The sequence below is a fragment of the Periophthalmus magnuspinnatus genome, chromosome 9 (assembly GCF_009829125.3).
Source record: "Periophthalmus magnuspinnatus isolate fPerMag1 chromosome 9, fPerMag1.2.pri, whole genome shotgun sequence".
Classification (NCBI taxonomy): Eukaryota; Metazoa; Chordata; class Actinopteri; order Gobiiformes; family Gobiidae; genus Periophthalmus; species Periophthalmus magnuspinnatus.
This window is the reverse complement of record NC_047134.1, coordinates 11744893-11766803: the sequence shown is the minus strand read 5'-3', so window position 1 is coordinate 11766803 and position 21911 is coordinate 11744893. Positions and strand designations below refer to the sequence as shown.

The 21911-nt window shown below is 41.0% G+C and overlaps 1 protein-coding gene across 1 annotated transcript in view; it reads right to left on the bottom strand.

Annotated features, from left to right (window-relative positions):
- Positions 1 to 442: 442 nt before the first annotated feature.
- The window catches only part of fam172a (family with sequence similarity 172 member A), a 107230-nt gene continuing 85761 nt past the window's right edge, over positions 443 to 21911 (bottom strand). The window contains exon 11 of the mRNA XM_033972189.2: positions 443 to 2810. Within this exon, the coding sequence (XP_033828080.1) occupies positions 2650 to 2810 (161 nt within the window). The 3' untranslated portion in view covers positions 443 to 2649. The remainder of the gene's footprint in view (positions 2811 to 21911) is intronic.

The window sequence follows — 21911 nt, the reverse complement described above, 5'->3', positions numbered from 1 at the left end:
ATCATCAAAACATTAGGTTAGAGCTTTTGATTGGCTGTTTTCACTTCAGTAAATTTCTTATAATGTCCTCTAAAGAAGAAATCTCTTATGTTTGTTATATTTTACTGATGTGGTGCAGCCTCAATTTGAAACTTCGAGCAGGAGAAGCACTTTCAAGAACCATAAACCTCTTGTTTTACTTGTTTGTCAGTAACCAAATCATATAATATGTGTCAAAATGTATTTCATAATTAAACCATGCATTTTATTAAGGCAGCTCAATACAAAACACAACTTAATTTGAGGTTTGCAAGTTCTTTAATAGTATGAACAAACTAAAATACAGCATTAGAAAGATTTAAAGCACAGACATTTCATTAAAAAAAAAAAAAAAAAAAAAAGGATAAAAATCTATGGAAATATCTGCACACAAACACATCTGTTATATAATGTTAAATGCCTGTTTCTTAATTTAGTGCATCATATAAAGCATCTACCATTGACACCTCTTCAACTCTTTTGTGCTTCAAATTTTGGTTGCTCTTACGTCTTTAATTCTACTCACATATGGCTTGCTGGTTATTATTAAAAACAGTGAGCAGTGTGTTGTTTATTCCTAAGGCAACAATATACAAATTACAGCAGGAAAAATGAACCGATCGTAGGTTCGGAGCTAAAAAGCTGAAAGATGAGCAATGGTATCTACAAACAAAACTCATCAAATCAAATAATAAGCCACTGTCTTTGCTGAAACCTGGAGAGATCCGAATCAAATTAAAAGGAAATTAGGCCTGCAACCATCAGCCACAATTGTCTCATTACAGCGGAAAGATAATCCACAAAAGCCTAAAACCATACACGCAGTGGGCAGCAGAGGCACAGGCGCACAGTGGAAAAAGTTAAACAAGGAACTATTTCAAGTGCATACACATTTGAGAATGTGTCTTAGGTATCATAAGATTTACTATCCAGTTGGAGATTTACAAATGTCATGAAATATAGTCCATTTAGCCTTGAGTGTTTCATAAAAGTGCCTTTTGGAAAAAGTGTGTTTGTGTCACAAAGTCAGATTATGAGCTGAGCTTTACTTTGTCAGGTCTAAATGAAAGAAAAGAAGGGGAGAACAGATATGTTATACTTATACAGCATCTAAGGAAATATCACTCAGGCTTAGAATAATATAGAGATCTTGGATTTCCTGACATGTGTAAGGCGATATAAGGGGATTTATGAGAGCTGTGAGCTGACTTCTGGCTCCTGTAAAAATGAGATATCTCTCATAGCTATTTTGATGCTTGACTTTAAGTGATTTTAAATATGCTTCATGCTTGTGATGTTTTCATATTCAGCACAGGACGGGCTTGTTTTATTTGTTTCATCACATTCAATAATCCCCACACATCAATAATGCACAGTGCAAATTGAAGAAATACATATATTATCAATCCAAGAAAGATGGACTTTCACATTCTATACTTTAAAAGAGGACAGTCAAATAAATCATAGGTGTATGGGATTACCTCGCCAAAGAATTACATTTGAAGTTTGCATATGCGAATTAAAAAAACAACTTTTTAATCTTATTTTGCAATATAAGAAAGTTATAAAATCACAAATTGTGGAGATTAAGTAAAAAGTATAAATAGTGGTGCAGTAAAACATTACTTAAAAAAAAAAAAAAAGATTGATTTGTTGGTGATCTTTATGCAGTAGACCCTGATGTAGCAGTAGTTTATGGACTCTTTGTGAAAACCAGGACAATGATTCTCTACACTTTACAACAGGATTATAAAATATACAGAGATGTATCAGAATCTTTAAAAAAATTAAATCATTTAAAAAGCATCATTTAAAAGAGGCAAATTAAATTGAATTGTGTTCAGTAAGTCAGATGCCCTTAAAATTTGATAATGGGATATTTGCAAAAGTAGTAAAAACAAAACAAAAAAAAATACACTGGTGTTGATATAAGCGCAGAAAGCAGCAGCATCAGTAGATCTCCAGTGCGGACCAGGCGTAAGGACCGGGCGTAAGGACCGGGCGTTAGGACCGGGCGTTAGGACCGGGCGTAAGGACCGGGCGTAAGGACCGGGCGTAAGGACCGGGCGTTAGGACCGGGCGTTAGGACCGGGCGTTAGGACCGGGCGTTAGGACCGGGCGTTAGGACCGGGCGTTAGGACCGGGCGTTAGGACCGGGCGTTAGGACCGGGCGTTAGGACCAGGCGTTAGGACCAGGCGTTAGGACCAGGCGTTAGGACCGGGAGGGTGGTGGGAGTATTTGAGACGGAGGGCATAGAGGCCATTAGCTCAGTTCAGTGTGATGTCAGAACAATTAGAGGAGCACCCCGCACACAGGGCACAGCGTCTGTCAGCCTTAATCTCTGCTGCTCCGGTCCACAGCCGCAGCGAGGCCACAGCCCACGGGAAGCACTAACACTTCAGGTTCATATTGCTTTGACAGTAGCACTCATCTAGAAGTAATGCAAAACGTTATTGTGATTTATACATGATGCACTCTTTGCTCTTACATAAGCAACGTGTAATGTGCTTGGAGCCAGGGCGACATTCAGGGAAAATACAGAGGTTATAGGAAAGCGTAGAAGTGTAAGGTGTTGCTATTTCTTTGTTAAATCTTAATCCAAGCCCTCCCACTCCATTGTTGTTGATCTTCTACAAATCCTGGTGTTTGCTTTTGTGGGATCCGCTGCGTGTGGTAACTACGTTGGAGGTCTCCTGTGCCTCTTCGTACTCCTGCGCCTCCAGGACCTCGTTGAAGAAGCGAAAGATGGAGTCAAAACTCATCCAAGAAGTCAGCTCGTGCTTCTCGGTGCCTACAGGACAAAAAAAACCCACTATTATTAATACTATCGAGACTAAATTAATAGAATTTACTGAAAATATTTTGGTGTAACGTTATGTACCAATATTATTCTGCTAATGCTAATATTACACACTTTCTCATTCAAAGGCTTGAGACCTCAAAACCTGGAAACTTTAGTATAGAATGAACTACATGTTGCTTTTGTGTACTACAGAGTATCCCTTGAGGTTATTACACCACACCATGCAGACCAAAGGAATCATGAGAGCCATCAGGGCCTCTGACCCATCAGCCCAATGGGAAGACTTCAATATGTTACCTAAGCAGATACCTGAAAATCAACCCCAACGCATGGCCGTCTTTCCATTTCAGAGCTTCGAACAAAACCAGAGTTATGCACAATAGGCTCCCTAAGCAAAACCAGTCGAGCGGTAGTCATTCATTCTAAAGGGCTGATTGAGGAAAGTGAAGACAGAGCTGGGGAGAGGCTGCGGCGGGCGGGCGGGCGTATCAGGTGGTCCGACAGTGGTACACAGGAGGCAGGAGTGCTGGGTTTCCCTGTGACCTCCTTCGGGTTAGCTTGTTCCCAAGTTGGGGTCACATTGGAGCTTGAAATCTGGTACATTCGCGTCGGGTTCCTGTGCATCAGGGGTTAGCGTATCACTGGGCAGCGCTTTGGTTGGATAGGTTGCACACTCAAAGGCCGTTTTTATGTTCACCCGGTGTGCCAGCTAACCACTGTGCCACTGAACACCTCGCCAGTCATTGGACAGTTTTTGATAAGGATGCTTGGGGCTAGAGCTTGTCCATGCACCATAACCAATCTGTAAAATGCTAACAGATAACGTCTTTAGCTTTGGCTATCATCTCAGACACTTGGCAAGAGCAGTAAAAAAGAAGCCAAACCAAGAAACCTTCATGCTTTCTAAAAGTGTTGTAGGGCTGATAGAAGATAGGAGTTTGAGATAGAGGTGTACCAATAGAAGGATAAGCAAACCATATACCAGATTAAATCCTCTGAGCCATACCGTGTTGTTACAGCGTGTGGTTTTGGACAGCATTCATCTTTCCTTTTGGATTTTACTGTCCGAGGTCGCGACAGCAATCCCACACCACATGTACTGATTTGGCATATTGATTTTCACTTTTATGCTCGATGCCCTTTCTCACAGAAGTGTCTTTTTATCTGGACATGGGTAGGACTCTGGCTTTTGTTCCAGAGTCCCAAGCGAGAGTATTTAAAGTACATTTATAGAACATTACAATAACCAATTTAGCAAGTTAAAATTGGTATGTTTTGATAGACACTGCTACCAAATAAAATATGACCTTTACCATAGGGCCTTTTAGAACTATCCCCAGACTTTTATTCAGTGGATTTTCCTTCCTTCCTCCCTTTCTTTCTCTCTCCCCTCGGCGTATGTGGTGCTGGCTATAAAAAGATAGACTAGAAGGCCGCGGGGATACAATTAGGAAGCACCTTAGAGGGTCTGCTGCCATAGTCGGGCCTCAGCTGACCAGCGAACTGACCCTATGTTTATTAGATTGACCCCTGCCTGAGCGCATTAATGGAGATAGTGTGTTTCAGTGGAGGATTGTGGCTAATGTTGCTTTTTGGTCGATGTGTGTAGAGCCATGTTTGTGTTTGCGTGTGTGTCATTTGTGTGTGCACGTATGTATGTAAGGACGGGATTTCGATCATGGAGAGATAAGGGGACTTTTTCCCGACGCTATAAAGCCAATGGACTTCTCTTATGCTCCTTGGGGCAATTTTACTGGCCTGGCAATCACAGGAGTCAATAACCCTGCACTCCTGGTAACCGTGCTACCTGTGTCAAGCTCAACGTAACACCCATTCTTGGAAAACAAAGACACAGCCCTCTCAGACCTCTAATCTATCATTTATATCCAATTTGAGGCGCGCTGATCCTTTTTCCACCTCCTCCTCCTTCATATAGTCTCCCTTCCCTTTCACCTCATCAGACTCTCACTTAAGTTTTTTTTTACTTGTATTTTCTTGTCCTGTTTTTCTCTCTCTTGCAGAAAGCGATCAATGCCGCAGTGCTCCGTCGTTCACCCTGAACTGGCGGTGAACTTCTCCGGAGTGCCGCCAGCCTCTCCGCGCTCTCTCCACCCCGCTATCCCATCTCCCATCGCGGTTTGGGGTCACCAGAGGGGCGTCTCTGTGCCAATATGCAAATAAGTCCGTGGCCCTGCGATGACTCGGACGTGAAGCTCCGCCCACCCCTGTGCCGTTGATGCTTTTGGGTAAAAAAAAAGTAAAAGGCGTTATTCCCCCCTTACATACATTCACACTCATCTACCGCTTGCACTCTCACTCTAAACAGGCCCTTAACAGCCATACGTCCTCCCCACCCGTTAATAGCCAAAGTGTGCTGAACCTAATGGAGGTTGTCAAAGCTAAGAGCGCTGATTTAGAGGCAGAAGATCCAATGACCAGGTTTCACTAGGCACTAAAGACGAAAAGAGAAAGGGCGAGAGAGCATTACCTCAGCTGTGCCACAAATCAAAGTAATATCTTTAAAAGATGCCACGATCGATGGGGTGACTCCTGGCTCCGTCTTGCGTGTAAAGTGAAACCATTAACAGGCCATGAGTACTACTTTATCCACAGTTTAGCTAAATGGACTAAAACAAACTTAGATTCTATGTTTATATTATTAAAAACTGTTACTGTATAATATTACTCAAGTTGAAGTCAAGTCAAGTACTACTTAATTAATGGGTATCAATGTCAATTTGATTTGTGTAGCACTTTTACAACACTTATAGTCAAACGAACTAACGTAATACAGATAAAAACAGAACAGATTTGAGGTAAGATGTAGTACTATGCAACTATCACCACTGCTAAAAGTACTTTTGCAATTTGACTACAGGACTACAACTTTGGCTGTTTGCGCCAAGGTCCGAACTAATTCATAAATGATCAGAACAGAAGTAAGAACAGATTTTTACTTCTACAACTATACCTAACACTACTGTACTACTAAAACTACTGCTACTACACACAGCACTACACTATTACCCCTATCTATCCTGTTTTTATCTCACTTCTCTTTACTACCAAGGTCAACAATAATTGCATTTGTTTAGAGCAACTTAACTTGAATGCATTTTTTACAGTGCACTTTTGGTAATTGTGATCCATTAGAATTTTAAATAAAGCGAGCACTCAAGGCCTATTGTGTGTGTGTGTTTTCTTGTAAATGATCCTGTGTTAATTTTAATGCAATCACTGTAATTTCATTAATGCAATCAACTATAACAGAATTATGTTTCGCATTTATTGCAATAATAATAATATTGTAAGCTCCATAACACTGAATATTGTCATGGGAAATAATAAATATTAAAAAAATCATACCATTAGCGTGGTTAACGGAACAATTAGAGCAAAGGGGCCTGTAATGGCTGGCACACTCGCACATGTCGATAGTAATATATCAATGGAAAGTAGCAGGGTGAGTAGTGAAAGCTCCCCTTGTGTGTCTGTCCTGCCCCTCACCTCTGGCCTGTGCTTGACCACTGTGTGTAGTCTGTCTGCGCCGCGCCTCATCATGTGACAGAGACCAGAGCATTTGATCCCGCGTCTCTCCGTCATAGCCACGGGAGCACCTTTCAGGCTAATTGGACTGTTTGATATCGCGCACATTTAGTTTTTGAAAGCTTATGCAAAACGGTAGAAAGAAAGAAACCTGTAGAGCACATGTGGTCAGTGGTCTCAATTTAGGCCTGTCACGATAACTAATTTATGCCACTGACACGATAACACAAGGGCAGATTTAAACCACAAAAAGTATTTTATCAACAATATTATTAGAAAATTATGAGTCACAGAGGTGATTTATTCAACCTTTAAAGGGTTAAATGTTATCATATTGTCAAAAAAGAACTAAAAATTCCCCAGTAGTGCAAAGAAAAAGTACACACGGTAAATATTGATCCCAAAAAATATACATATACTGAACAATATGATGTAGTAATTATCGTGACAGGTTTCGTCTGAATTAGGTCTGACAGCAGAAGGTTGAATTAATAACTTCTATGGCTCATTACAGATGCAAACAAAGTACTTAAGTGTTTCATTCTGCCGTTCTGCGAGTGTAAACAATAGGAGTGTTTCACTGTAGTTAGCTCCTCCCCTCAGATAGAAAAAAGGCAGTGTTCAACAGTAATCTGACCAGAACTGAAGAAGCATCTTGGATGAGCAGTGAAACGCCTTCACTCCTGCAACTTTTTGTCCAGTTGACAAATTTGAATGTACTTTTTGCAGCTCCTGGCTTTTTAACAATGTAAATTTAGACTAGTTTTTGGAGTATAAATCAGTTTCTAGTTTCAATATCATTATTTATCGTCTATATTTACTTCAGCAATATAATGCGCTTCAAAATCTGTTATTGTGACAGGCCTAGTCTAAATATGTACTTAACTTACAGAACTTTACAGCAAAATAATGTCTCAGACGCAAAACAAATGTAAAATAATACTATTCACTGTTAGCATCACTGTTTTTAAGTGTATACAAGCTCTATGACAGCTACTGCTATTGTAAGAAAACCTTGATTTGATTGCAAGAATTACTTATTAAAGCAAAAATCTTAAATGAAAAGTAAAACTGAATTAAGTCAGTATCTTTCCACAGCTTCACAACGCACCACAATGGCTATTAAACACTGCTACGCTTATCTTCCCTTTGCCAGCAAGGTCAAAAGAGGCTTCTATTTCGATTATAAAATACAAATGTAGTATTGTATCTGAGTAAAAGTATCAAGTTAGTTTCTCCAAGAGCAGGTGACACAAGTGTATGCAAAAACAAACTGAAAATGTCCCCCAGCTGCACCACTGTAGTTGTTTTATCAAAGGAGCAGCAGAGTTTGAAGACAAAGGAAACATGGAAAATCCTGCATAGCTATGGGCCATGCTTTCTTCCCTGTGCACCAAACACGACATGGTGTTACAAATGGTAATCACCTCTGATTGTCACAAATTTCCAAACAAACGATAGGTGACTGTACCGCCAAAGTGATGCCTCGAGTGATACTCCGACAGAAAGCTTAAATCAAAGCATGCTGTCTATAATTAGCTTCCATCTGGGCTACATTATTTAAAGCCTCACCAGTTAATTGCTTGTGTACAAATGGCCTATTTTACTTGAATCAAACTCTTCTTTTGCGTTTTCATAATTATACTGATGTGAGAGGGGCATATTTCTTCACTTCATTTATAACACAAATACATGCTCAAATTTTTAAGAGGACTCCAAGGCAAGAAAGTGTACAATTATGATACTTTTAGTGCAAATGGAATAACATGAAACAATGATGCGAGTGCTTAATCAAATATAGTGACATTTGGGTTAAACATTTAATGATCTTCAATTTTGAGAAAGCGATATCATCAGAATGTGATCAGTGCAAAAACAGGCTACATCTCAGAGCTAATATACATGATATTACTGCTTGTGGATGTAAACATTTTCTAATTTCCTCTTGTCAAAGTTTTCATCAAAAATCTATCAGGTAGCATGTCTTCTTATCGATTTTAGCAGGACGGAAACCTAAGCTTTTGTTTTATCTTGATGTGGGGCAGTGCATTGTGGGGCCTGGCTGGTGTAACCTTAACTAGACTCCTGTTTTTGTGGAAACTATCTTGTGCATGGATCTACGGCGGGGGAATCGCTATCTGTATCCTGGTTGTCTGACGATCGGATTTCCGCCTGCCTCTCTCCGATATTAGATGATCCCTGACGTTTTGTGTATCGTGTGCGCTGCCTGGAACACTTCTCATTGTGTCGCCTATCCATATGGAAGTCAGTTATATGTGTGTTGTCATCTGGTTTGCACCGACATGCGCAAAGGTCAACAATGTCATTTTATCCCTGGTGGTTGACGGTTGGAGGAGGGCAGGACACGTTGCCACTGGAGACAGGGTCAGAGAGAGCCAATCAAGTGACAGGAACTCAGCCAAACTGCCAACAGCAACTCCGTCTGCAGCAACCAAACATGGAGATGTCAAAACATTAATTAAATTGGACTCCATTCTCCTTGTCCACCACTGTCCCCTGAACATTTGAACACAGGTGAGGGCAGCCAGGTGACAATCAGAGCCAAGAAATATGAAAGTATATGAAAGTACTGAAGGACTTGTATAAGAAGTAAAGTAACTGCAAAGCAAAACGGGGTCATAGTGCGTTAAGTGCACTGTGATAGACGACTGGTGGGCGATGCAAGAAAACCAAGCCTATTCTTCTTGTGTCCCTCAACAACACGGTTATTTGTGCGTCTATGACTTACGCAAAAAACAGAGTGGCTTTTCAAATGTATTTATCTAATTTGTTTCTTATTTAAAGTCATTTGAAGTACTTTAAACTAACTAGCATACTCATCTTCATGAATGCATACAATAGAACTAATCACCTCACTGTATAAAAGCTGATGGCTTCAAATTCATTAACAAAAGAAACATTTCAAAAAGAAGACCGCACTTACGTAACTCGTAAGTGCCTCATCTTGATTCTGAAAATTCTGAAAATATGTAGTGCCTAGTGCCAGTTTTAATTACTATGCTTATTATTGTGACAAATAACAGTAGAACTCATTACATCCGGAGAAGTGGGACCTGAAACTGTGGCTACAGTAGCAGCTTTGGGGATTTAGCATTTCCATAAAAACAACCTAGAAAAAGAAAGTCCACTCAGAGCAGGTATTTGAATTAGATGTTTTAAATGAAATGAAATAAATTCAAGAAGAGAAAAACTTGCAACTACAAGTGCACTACACAAAGGACAGCATAGCATTTTTGCCCCCTTCATCTATCCTTCCCCATTTGCAGCCTCTCCACCTAGACACCGAGACTACCCTGAGTGCTTTTTATTTTAACGTGAATGAGTGGCCTTGGCCGCCATAAAGGACCCTCGCCTTTATAGACTTGGAGCGGAGTATTTACAAGATAACCCTGGTGCAAGGACAACGCTGGCTATTTGATACTAGTGTCACACTCCCCTCCGTTCATCAGTGAAAATTCAGCGCTCTGACATGATGCCCTTGTCTGCATCAGGACCTCTACATGTCTGTTGTTTCACCATTTTCTTCTCAAACCACAGAGACATGAGTGCCACAGACCCTGTGTCTACTGGATTAAAACACGTCTAAATTCATGGAATGTTACAATGTATTAAAGCCCAATGTATTTTACATTGAATTAAGTAACTGAAGTAAAACCAATGTGACACAAAACTCAGACTAGAGAAAGAAGAAACACTGAACTGAACCATTGTAACCTACACATTAATATGCTTGAAATATATAAGTATGTATGACAGGGGCCCAAAGGAAAGACAGATGGAGTGACCTGGGTGTATGTATGTGTGGAGGGGTCTGTTGCCACCCACACATTAGCACTGTAAACAGTGCGGGCCTCCTTCAATGTCCAGGCCTTTTGTTCCTGCTGCATCACCATTGGTCAGAGCTTAAATGGCAAACACTTGGGGGCTGCTAGCTCGCCTGACACGGTTTTGTTTTTGCCCTATTGAGGGCCAATGGAGAGCTTCTGTTTCTATGCCCAGGCACAATGTGTCTCAAAAGCAGTGTGGATGAAAAGAGAGGCCCTCACAAAAACTGTCCATTAGTCCATTCGAGCCACTGCTGCATGCATATATATGTATATGTGCTCGCATTGGCACAAGCTCATACTACACACATGATGCTGAGGCGAGAGGCAGAGGTCAGAAACCCACAGACTGTGATGGTGAGGAGCACAGGCACATCAAGACAGGGATCATCACAACAACATAAACCACTTTGCACAGTACAACACCTGTGTGCCGCTCTCACATGGATGTGCAACTCCTGAACCTCGGACAATGACAGCTCTGTAGCCTCTTCAAAACAATGCAGTACATGGGAAGCACAGACATAAATACAGAGAAGAAAGAGCAGGGGAGGAGAGGTATTTAAGAGCAATGTACACATCAGAATAAACTCTTTTTGCACACACTAACTACAGCAGTCACCAGCACATTACCCCTCTGTCATTAGCGGTGTATATGTATGACTAACATATTATGTAGCTGCACAAGTACAATACAAACAGCACTACAGCAGTAGACATATAGTACTCTACTTTGCAATATATATGTGAGGACTGAACATTCATTTTCAAACGCTGTAGTAAATTTCACGTATTTGATGAGCTACTTGTCATATGACCTTGTTACAGCATACATTGAGAGGCACTCAGAGTATGTTGGGGAGAGGACAGTGGAGTAAAGGTCAGGTGGGGGAGAGCCAGGCCAGAGGTGGTGACGGAGGAGTGGGTGCTGAGGGCGGGCCAGGTCTGAAATAGATCACTTAAGGGAACAAAGTGTAATTAATGGGTGGCCGCAGATAAGAGGGCTCTGCTCCTATCGGGGAATGTGCTAATGGAGTTGACACACACTCAACAAGATCAGTGGCCAACCATCTTGATGTGAGATGGGTGTTGGTAAATGTGTGCATGTTGTAATTTTTAAAAGCACAAAGTGAGTAATGACGACGGAAAGTGACAGGTTAACATGTTTCAACCATGTCTTTGACCAAATCCTGTAATCAAGAAACATACACTAAGAACTGTGAGTCAGTCTCTGTGCCTCACATCAAACATGACTGATGTTATTAGACTGTGGGCCTTAACAATGTGCTTGTTTACGGAGAGATGGAGCAGGAGGAAATGGCCTATTCAAGAGGGGGTCAGACCTGAGGTGTTCTGAGAGAAGCAAAGTGACACCAGCCTCTCCTTAAACTTCCTGTCTGTGTGTGTGTCTACGTGTGTGTCTGCGTGTGTTTCTGTGCCAAGGGAGCCGGACTGGAGACGCCTGTGCGTGCGGGCAGAAACAGTTACACTTTTGGACCTGAGGTCACTGTGGGTTCTGCACAGGGCCAGTGTGTGCCTGGACAGTGAGATGGCTATGATGGACAGGGCAAGACAAAGAGGATTTCCCCTGTTTATCTGAGAGAGCAGAACACAAGCAGATTTCATGTGCATGTTTGGGACAGAGGAGGAGGTCAGCCCTGCTGGGTTTGTGTATCTTGGAGTGTGCGTCTGTTTCAGGGTCACAAACCCTGAGGCCATCTCCTTCACTATGGTTTAATCCAACAAGCCAAGGCTACATTAACACATTGCATGTCTTAATAACAGACCTGTGGCTTGTTGGGACTACTGATTCATGTGAGGAAAAAATACACATATTTCCGATGATTATGGAAATAGGCCACTAAACAACATGGCAGTCACCTTGACAAGTCGACATATCAACTCAAGTACATGTAACAGTCCTTACACACAGGAGCATGACCTCTGCACCAGCAAGCCCAGACACTCCAGGAGAATCTTAAATCTTACTTTGTGTTCGTAACAGTGTCTGGGCTGAGCTAAAAGTGTGAGTTTGTGTGAGTTTGTACGTGCGAGTGTGTCAGATGTAGCATCAGGAGGTTAAATAGAGAGCGACGAGACTGCGATCTGTCAGGACAAGGGGAGAACATCTTCAAAGAGTCAACATCACAGTGAGGCGCACACACAAACACACTGCGGACTGTCCATTGCTCCCAGCATATCTCCACTTTGTCCTTGGACTGTCTGAATACCACTGGAGGCAAGCATGATTTGAGAGAGCAAGTGGGAACAAGTGAGAGGGGAGAGAGACAGAGCAGAGAAAGAGAAAAATGAGAGAGGGAAGCAGAGGGAGAGAGCAGAGGCGCCCCTCAATGACATCTACACAGATAAGTCAATCTCCAGAGCTTCTTTTCTCCTGCTATCACTTTCCCAGGCACCACTGTTTCTACATACGCCTGAGTGTGTATTAACTTCAAGTGTGTTTCAAGTGAGAGTTATGCACGTTTAAGACACATACACAAGATGGAGGACAAAAACAAACATTCGGGAGATTAAGTAACGTACTGCCTGCATACTGATAAACCGCAATATTTCTACTGGAAGAGACCGAGATAGACGAGGATGTATGATAGCAGGTTTTTAAAATTAATTATTATAGCTGTAAAGTTTTGGTGGTGATGTTAAATTACTAGATGCACCTGAACGTCTCTGTGACAAGAGTGGTGTGACAGGTTTCAGGGCAAAGGAGTTGTTTTGCACTCTTCTGTTCTCTGTGTATTTAAACGTAGCGGCTGAGGGAAGGGTGAGGTGGTTAATGGTTCTTCTGCTGCAGAGGAGGAGGTGGGAAAATGTATGTGGATTGATTGAGAAGTGATTGGTTGAGAAACAATAAGAGGAGACTGAAATAGCTTGGCAGATACAGACATTTCAGACAAAGCTTTGGGCCAAACTGGCAAAACAGGTCTTCTGCTGTCACTGCGTCTGATGAAAATCTACACTCAACTGTGAGGAAGAGTTAACCTTTTGATAAGTTCATTTCAGTCCCGGCTGTATGCATTTTTTATCACAATATCTGAGTCAGAAAGAGAATAATTATCCTCTTCCTATCCATGGAAAGACCCTAGCAGCAACAGAAGCAATGCTGATGAGATGAACGTGGCAATAGTGTGATCAATTCCACCAATAAAAGCACAGACCATAAAGCAATAGGAGAAAGTCACAAAAATAGCTATACTTCAACAACACATAACATCATATTTTCAATAATTAAAATCTGGCCAAGTAAGACTGCGATGTGAAAAAGTATAAATCTGAGGAGGTGAAATAGAGTGTGAGGGGAGGCAGCAGGCGAGATAAACTTGCCTGTGTCATAATTTAAACCGCAGAGGTCTCTATTTACAATATATAATTTATAACGCTAGTTCAAACGTGCCTTTATCTTCACTCAGCGACTAAATGATATGATTTCTCTTTTTATAGAAGCCCCCCTTGCGCCCATCCCAGCCCTCAGTTAAGCAGAAGGGGGATTTTGCACTGGTGTTCAACTACACAGACTCCCCAGGGGCTATAGCAGAGCAATAAACCTTTCCTAACCTCACTGTCTTAACAGCCCTAAATACAAATGGAACAGAATACAAAAATATTGGTCATATAGAGCATTTTACTGTGGAACAATCGGTTATATACGGCCACTAATGTCAGATAAACTTCTTAAAGCAGACCTATTATGCAAAATCAGGTTTTTAGAACTTTTAACCACATTATAGTTGTTTCCAATCACCATTTACTCAACCAAAGTTGTATTTTGAATACTTATTTTCAAAATGCCATATTGCCAATCAGTCTCTGTTTTCACTGCCACTGGTATATGCCCACTACTCTGTACTTACTTTGTTCTCCAATTTTATTTTCTTTATCAGTGATCTGCCCAGGATTCAGCAGCACTGTGTAGTCATTTTGGTACAAATGAAAAAAATATCCGCTGCTCACTAGTGTGATCTGCAGCTATTTATCGAAGGTGCCAACTTTTTGTTCTGATGCCGTTTACAGTGACGTCAGCTCCCACTGGACACAGCAGTTTTCTAATGCAGAAGTCAGCAGGCTTGTTTCTTTGATTAAGTCATTTTAGATGAATATTGTGATTTAAAATGTCCATATTATAACATAATGATCCACGTGTGCCATAGACTCTAACTATATGCCAGACACAAGCACAACACGTCTTCTTTAAAGGATAATATTGTATGTAAATTTGATATATACGTTGTTAATTTTAGGGATGGTCTGATATGGATTTTCTGAGCTGACCGATATTCAATATTTGTCTTGTTGTTGTAAACTATAAGTGATATTTGCTGATACTGGTGTAAGCTTTAAGATCCAGAGCAATGACCATAAATCTATGTTAAGTGACAGTAAAGTTCACAAATTAACTTTTTGTAAAAATAAAATGTATTTATCTGTGATACAAAATCATCTGATACATGATTATGTAAACATACAACTACAGTTGTTTACATACACTATATAAAACAACACATATGTTCTGTCAGGAGGAATGGACCAAATTTCCTGCCAACTATTTTAAGAAGCTTGTGGAAGGAAATATCCAAAATGTTTAAAAGAGATGGTACCAAATACTAATGAATGGATGTAACCTTCTTTGAAGAAAATAATGAAAAATTTTCTTAAAAAAACATCTCACATTATTCTGGCATTTAGCAAATAGAAATAATTTTGGTGATCCTAATTGACCTAAAACAGGAAAAGTTTAGTCTGATTTCATGTAAAAACAAACACCTTGTGTCTTTTTATATAGTGTATGTAAACTTCTGCTTTCAACTGTATATTTGTGGCCTAATTGTTCTTCTATTTCCATTTTTACTCAAGATAAATTTTATGCACTGAGGACAAACACAAAGTTCCAAATATCTCGTTTAACACCATATACTGAACGTATGAAAAGCTGAATTTCCACAGCGTTCAAAAGTGTATCTTTTACTTGCCAGTTTTACACATAACCCATATTTTGTGAAATTACTGCAGGTCAAAAATGAATAAATTAAACACCACACCCATACTGCCCAGCCTCTCCATTTGCATTATCCATGATATTCCTGTCTCTTCTTTAGTGATGTGTCTACATAGTGTTTATGCTTGCAGAAAATTCCTTGTTAGTCTCTGGGGAAAGAGGGTTTTCTGTGCTCTTTGTGTCTCCTCTTCTTCTCTTGTATGTTTCTGTGCTGTTGAGCTCTCCTTCTCTATGCAGCCTACAGTGTGCTCCGTGTGCAGTGTCCCATCAGGGAGCGCACAGTGCCATGGTACAATAACCTATCCAGAGGGAGTCTACAGCCCCTCTCCCTGTGGTTTCCCCTTTCTCTTGCTCCTCTATCTCACACTATGCAAAACACAATCATCCTATACTGTATTGTACATAGCATCTGTATTTACTCTACCTCCATTATCCCTCCCTCCCACATCTGAAGGAGAGGTTTCATCCTTTGATATTTCTTTTTTGGCCACCAAATCCCATCACTATACATTTTTACATGTGGTTGCAATTAAGTAGTAGCAGTAAATACTTATATTGTTAGAACTACTCATTCAATTCACTTCAATAATCTGAACTGTCCTCACAAACTTGTCACAAATTTTAAGGTTTAAAGCTGTTTCAATAACGTCTTTAGGTTTGAATACTGCAACCAATTTCTAAAGCTATTGTGAAAAACATTTTTGCTTCTTATTTCCTGTGGATAGACCCATTAATTACAGAAATATTGACCATAGACCAGGTAATCAAATCCGCAATCTGACACTTAAACAGCAAATTCTCCCGGTGAATTCTGCCCTGACTTCCACCTCTATTTTAAACTATTCTACAATGTTGTGATGTCATATCCAACCTATTCTAATATATTGCATTATAGTTTTATAAAAGGAAAACATATATTTAACTGAGAAGAACCTTGGACTAGTAGAAGCAGAGAAAAGACTAGAAAGAATAAGGTGTGAGTTGTGTTCCCTTGACCTGTCCTTAATGGGCAAGGTCTCCTGTTAATTAAGGCTCTTGTGTGTCCAGCAGCATGGCTATTATGATTATGCTGCTCATTGGAGATTAACATGGATGCCGTTAAGTCCACATAGAAATCCACTTTATTCAAGACCATTTCCTTTGTGTTGTCTAAAGGTCCATATCGGCATTAGGATACGTGGCATGTGTGAATCTATTTTACCTGGTCTGAAGGAGATAATGAGGAAAAGAGGATGGGTTTTTGAGAGTGTATTCTGATGTGAAAAGTGGTGATAAACTGAGGGTTAAGGCTAATTCACCTCGCGCAGTATTGCTCTTGGTTGAAGATGGCACATTGTCCACTTGTTCTCCTGTGACCGCAGATGAGCAGGGACACATAATGTCAGAACCACTGTGATGGAGTGCCATCGCAAGGTGAAGAGGGATCGGACTGTCTGACAGCACAAAGCACAGTCTGTAACACAACTCCAGGGTAAATGATCGGAACAGTACAAGCTGAGATTTCACATATACGCTTGCCCTGTTAGCACGCACACACATAGACACACATACACGCACATGTCTAATAAGCGATTGATACAGCATGTTTGTTTGGGTGGAACTTGAACCTGTCTGTGACCCGGGGCATTGGCAGCAGGTGTTAGAGTGCAATCACATGTACAGAGCAGAAACACCTGGGCCCTGTGGAGCTGTCAGACAGTCCAGAGTGAAACTGACCCGGGAGCTGAGGGGGGCACACCTGTGTCTATGCCAGAGCCTCCCATCACAACTTTGTCACTGGGAATAATGTAAGGGCTGTTTAACTGGCACTTCAGCCCACTTACAGGTCTGAGGGCAATAACTGTCAGTTACATGAAAGCTAATGGACTAAGGGGGCAAGAGGGCGTCGGGTTCCTTTACCTTTGTTAATATCTGTATGATTACTTTACACAGAGCTCATTGTGTGTGTTATATGTGCAGAGGATAGAAAAAACCTCCATCATAAAAATACCAACAGAGATGACATAGAGAGAACAGCTTTGCACTTGACAAATAGCAACCTCTAAAGTCAGCTGCACATATAATGAGTCTCTCAGGGTCTATATTTGAACACAAGTTTTATGTTAAAGTTAAACAAAATTAGTACCTTGCACAGTAAAAGTATTGGAGAAAATATAAACTATAGAACTTGACACAAAAGGAAAGAGGTTGCTAGTGAAATTGCAATCACAGGCACAATGTGTGCAGTTGAGATAGATGCGCCCGGGGAAATGGAAAAGGGAGGCACTGGGCTTATGGCCCCTGTCCTGCCCTCGACCTGCAAACGCTGGCACACCCTTTCTGCTGCTGGCTAAATAAAAGGCCCCGGGGTGGGCCGGGCCGGGCCGGGCGGGCGGCAGGAGAAACAGACACAGAGTCGGCATTACTCAGCTAATCTCATTAGGGAGGCAGCCCTGCCAAGCTGCCAGGGGTCAGCCAGAGTGCCACGTCACTCATCACACCTTTGGCACTCCCGCTGACCCCAGCGCAGGACTTATGGCCAGTCGAGGTGAGGGGTATTAGGGGTGCGGCGAGAGTAAAGAGGGTGGAGGCCAGTAAAGCTAAGAAGCACAAGATTGGCTTTGATTAATGTACCTAAATACAGTTTGAGATAACAACATAAAAAGAAGAAACACAATAAACCAAACCAAAAAGAATGAGGGTGTAGGAGGGAAGACGAAAAAAAAAGATGAACCGAGACAGAGACGCCGAATAAGCAGCTTCTTCCACAGCAGCGTGGTTTAATGTATTTACAGTGGATTGCATCAGAGTGCAGTACTTAAAGGGGCCAGGGCAATCCAACAGGGTCATCCCTAGTGTGATAGGCCTCTCATACAGTCTGCTGCATCCCTCTGATCACCACAGACAGAACCAAGCACCATGTCACCATCCATACACATGTACAGGTAAGGGTAAAGGAAGATTGCATCAGCATGAAGGGCTGGGGCAAACTAAACACTACACTTTTTATACTGTCTGAATATACCATGTGATCTTCTAAAACCTTAACGCATTGACTTATAACGCTGTTGGTAAAATGGAAGAATCATATTTGAGTTACATTCTTTGATTTTAAGCAGCCAACTATAGCACTTTACCAGCACTGTTTAAGCCTCTTTAAGTATAGTCAACAAACACATGAATAAACAATGGTACACACTTCTGTGTGTAAGACTCAAATCTTATTATTGTAACTCCTAAATGGTGACATTCTGTAGGAGGAGGGAGTGAGGACATAGTGGCAACCAACACTGTTATACTCAGTTATTTTTGTTGTTTTCACATTTTTTTTCATTCATCCAATCAATCAGGGGTGTCCAAATATTTTTTATTATAATTTTTTTTCCACAGAGCCACAAAATGATAAATATATGAGGCTGAGGGCCATAGACTGGTGGCTGTTTTCAGATGGGTATGATTGGCACGTGGATTAGCCAATCAGGGAGAGGCTTGGTCCATTCGTATCAAAACAAATATGGCTGATTACGAGGAAAAAAAAAGGACAGAAAAACATCAGACTTCTGCAGAATTGATGAGCAAAGCACCAAACTCTGTTAATCTGAGGTGAGAAAAATGTTTGTCTGCACATCATAAGTGGCCAATGAGCTCCTTCGTTTCACATGCATCACTAGAAGAAGCTAATCTGATCATGATCACATTTGATTGGGCTTGAGACACGGTGGAGGAACCAGACTCATACACATCTCTATATAAAATGTAGAAAGGCAGAGGTTTGACTGTGATACTACAACTTTCTTCAGGTGGGGAACTATAATGAGTCAGATTTACTTTTTATTTAATACCAATATATTATACTATGTTGAAGCTGATGAAACTGAATACTCAACATACTGCGTTGAAAATGCAAGTTCATTGTTCTTGGTGTCAGAACAAGCAGAACATCTAACTGTTCCATATCAAGGCACATTTTACTGCTACTAATGTGACTTAAATACCTTGTTCCACAGCTGAGTGGGCTAGCACCTGCTGCAAGTGGCTAGCCTATTACAGCCCAGTAAAGAGCTGTTGCTAATTTTCTGATTCAATTAGCATGCCTCAGAGCTTTCAGTCTAATTGCAAACTTCTTCATAGTTACCTCCCTGATTAATCACTGCCCATCTGTGAACCACCGAACACCAAACTTTGTTTTAAAATGCCCGTTTTCACATAGAAATGTTAGTGACACTGTCAGTCATGTGGGCTCTAGTGATATAGCATTAAGGCACTGATGTCTGATTTGTATTCTATAATATATATAAAAGGCAAAACATCAGTCTGCTGACAATATGGCCACTAAAGTGAGCTACTGTATAATGTTGCATTCTGTACTATACTATTGTGGGTAAGTTGACAACTAGAAAAGTGGGTCAGAGTTGGTCCAAAACAGTGAGGTATGGGGTGTGTGTTACAGTGGCCATGTATCAAATGCTGCCACAGATTCGGCAAAAGGAGATGATGCAAATGGAGCTGACGCTAGTACTTGTGGTCAGATGCAACCAATGAACAGCAGCAGCTCAAATCATAAAACTTCAGAGATTAAGAGAAGAGGAATGCAAACTGTGATCAAAGTGAATTTGTGAGACTAATAGCACAAGTCACTGGCATTATGAGGTTACTGTACCAGAGGCCAAAGAGACTTCCAGCGATCATAGCCTGGGCTCATCACTCCCAATCCCACACAATCCTCTTCTCTGTTCTCCAACGCAGCCCTATTGACAAATCTAAAACCAAGGTCATAGACATGTTTACACAGCCTTTAGCCCAAATTACATCATCCAAACTCTGGCCTGCATGTGCATCACGCTATCAGAGGGAGAGAGAGAAGGAGAGACAGAGAGACGGGGAAAGAGAGAGAAAGAAAGAGCGATAATATATGATAAATATAAATGAAACTGACCAGGCAAGAGTAACTAAATGATGTTTTGCAGAAGAAAACCTTTGCCTTTCAATTCCTTTTAGATGTTTTGGAAACAGGGGATGCGGCATAAAATGTTATGCCTGCAATTGTATGTATGTATGTATTTATGTATGTGTGTATGTATGTATGTGTGTATGTATGTGTGTATGTATGTGTGTATGTATGTGTGTATGTATGTATGTGTGTATGTAGGTGTGTATGTATGTGTGTATGTATGTGTGTGTGTGTATGTATGTGTGTATGTTTGTATGTATGTATGTGTGTATGTAGGTGTGTATGTATGTGTGTATGTATATGTGTGTGTGTATGTATGTGTGTATGTATGTATGTATGTATGTATGTATGTGTGTATGTATGTGTATGTATGTGTGTATTTTTGTGTGTATGTACGCATGTGTGTGTGTGTATGTATGTGTGTAGGGGTGTGTGTGTATGTGTGTATGTATGTGTGTATGCAAGTCAAGAATTTAGGGCTACTTATGGTTGTAATAAGATCCATACTGGAATGGCTCAAAAAAGAACAACTCAATTATGAACATTTATGCACCAAAAATACTGGATACCGTAGACATTCTTGTAAGAAAAAGTGCTACCCACAAACTACAAAACAAAGAACACAATTTATATTGTGCTCCACTCCCAATCATGATGCATAACATGGTGGCTGCACAGAAATATAACACCAATATGTCAGTGCTCTTGATTTGAGCACAATTTGCATGGTTATAATAGCTTATTGAGCGGCCCCAGGTTGAGCCAGGCCAGGCGGTGTCACTGTAATCACTGCTCGTGTGCCTCCCACAGTTGATTTCAAGCCTCTGTGGCTCACTCGCCGCTCTCCATCTCATCAATACCCAATCTTGATAATGCTCGTGCCTTCTGACAAAGTCTGCACAAACACCTCTGCTCTCTTCCTGCGTGACCCAACTCCTTTAAACCCCTCACCTTCACTTCTTTTCCATTTTTCTTTTTAAATGATTCCTTTATCCTACAAACATTTCCTATGAAAATCAATACAGGCACGATTCATTACAATGTTTTGTGATTGTGGCTCAGTGGTTAGAGCACGCGCCGCCGACTCAGAGGTTTTAGGGTCAATTTCTGCTCGAACTAAGTTGTGTTATCATTGTTGTTGTGTTGTCCTTAGGCAAGACACTTCACCCACCTAGTATGATGGTGGTGAGTGTGAGAACGATGGTGCTGTTTAAAGCATTATGATTATTATTATTTTCAAACAACCAAAGTTTTCCTAAAGCCTAATAACTCCAAATGCTTTCATAAATACAGGAAAACGGCTTTATTTTGCTAAATGAATGTTTAAACTGTGCAAATCTGATCCGCATTGTGGGTGGAATTTTGTGTAAGACTATGATTACCACAGGTCCCCACCCATCATATGCACTTAGTTTATCTATTTTTGAACCGCAAAAGTAATAAAATATCAAAGCTTCAGTCCAATCCAACCATATATCTCAATCAGGCAGTTATAAAGTCATTACAGGACAACAAAGAGCCAGAGAAGAAAAGAATAAATGAAAAAGGCTGGTGGAACAGGCGAGCAGTGGTCCGCAGTCAGGAGGTCAGAGTGAAGGCAGTGTGGCCGTGCCTACTGTGGCCACTCAGCTGGAACTAAACATGGACGCCGCGACGCCAACTACTGGAGCCCTGCCAAGTGTCTCCCTGCTGGGCTCCGTCAGTCTCTTGCTCCGAATGGGTGGGAACTTCAGACTTCAGCCTCGGGCCCAATCCTG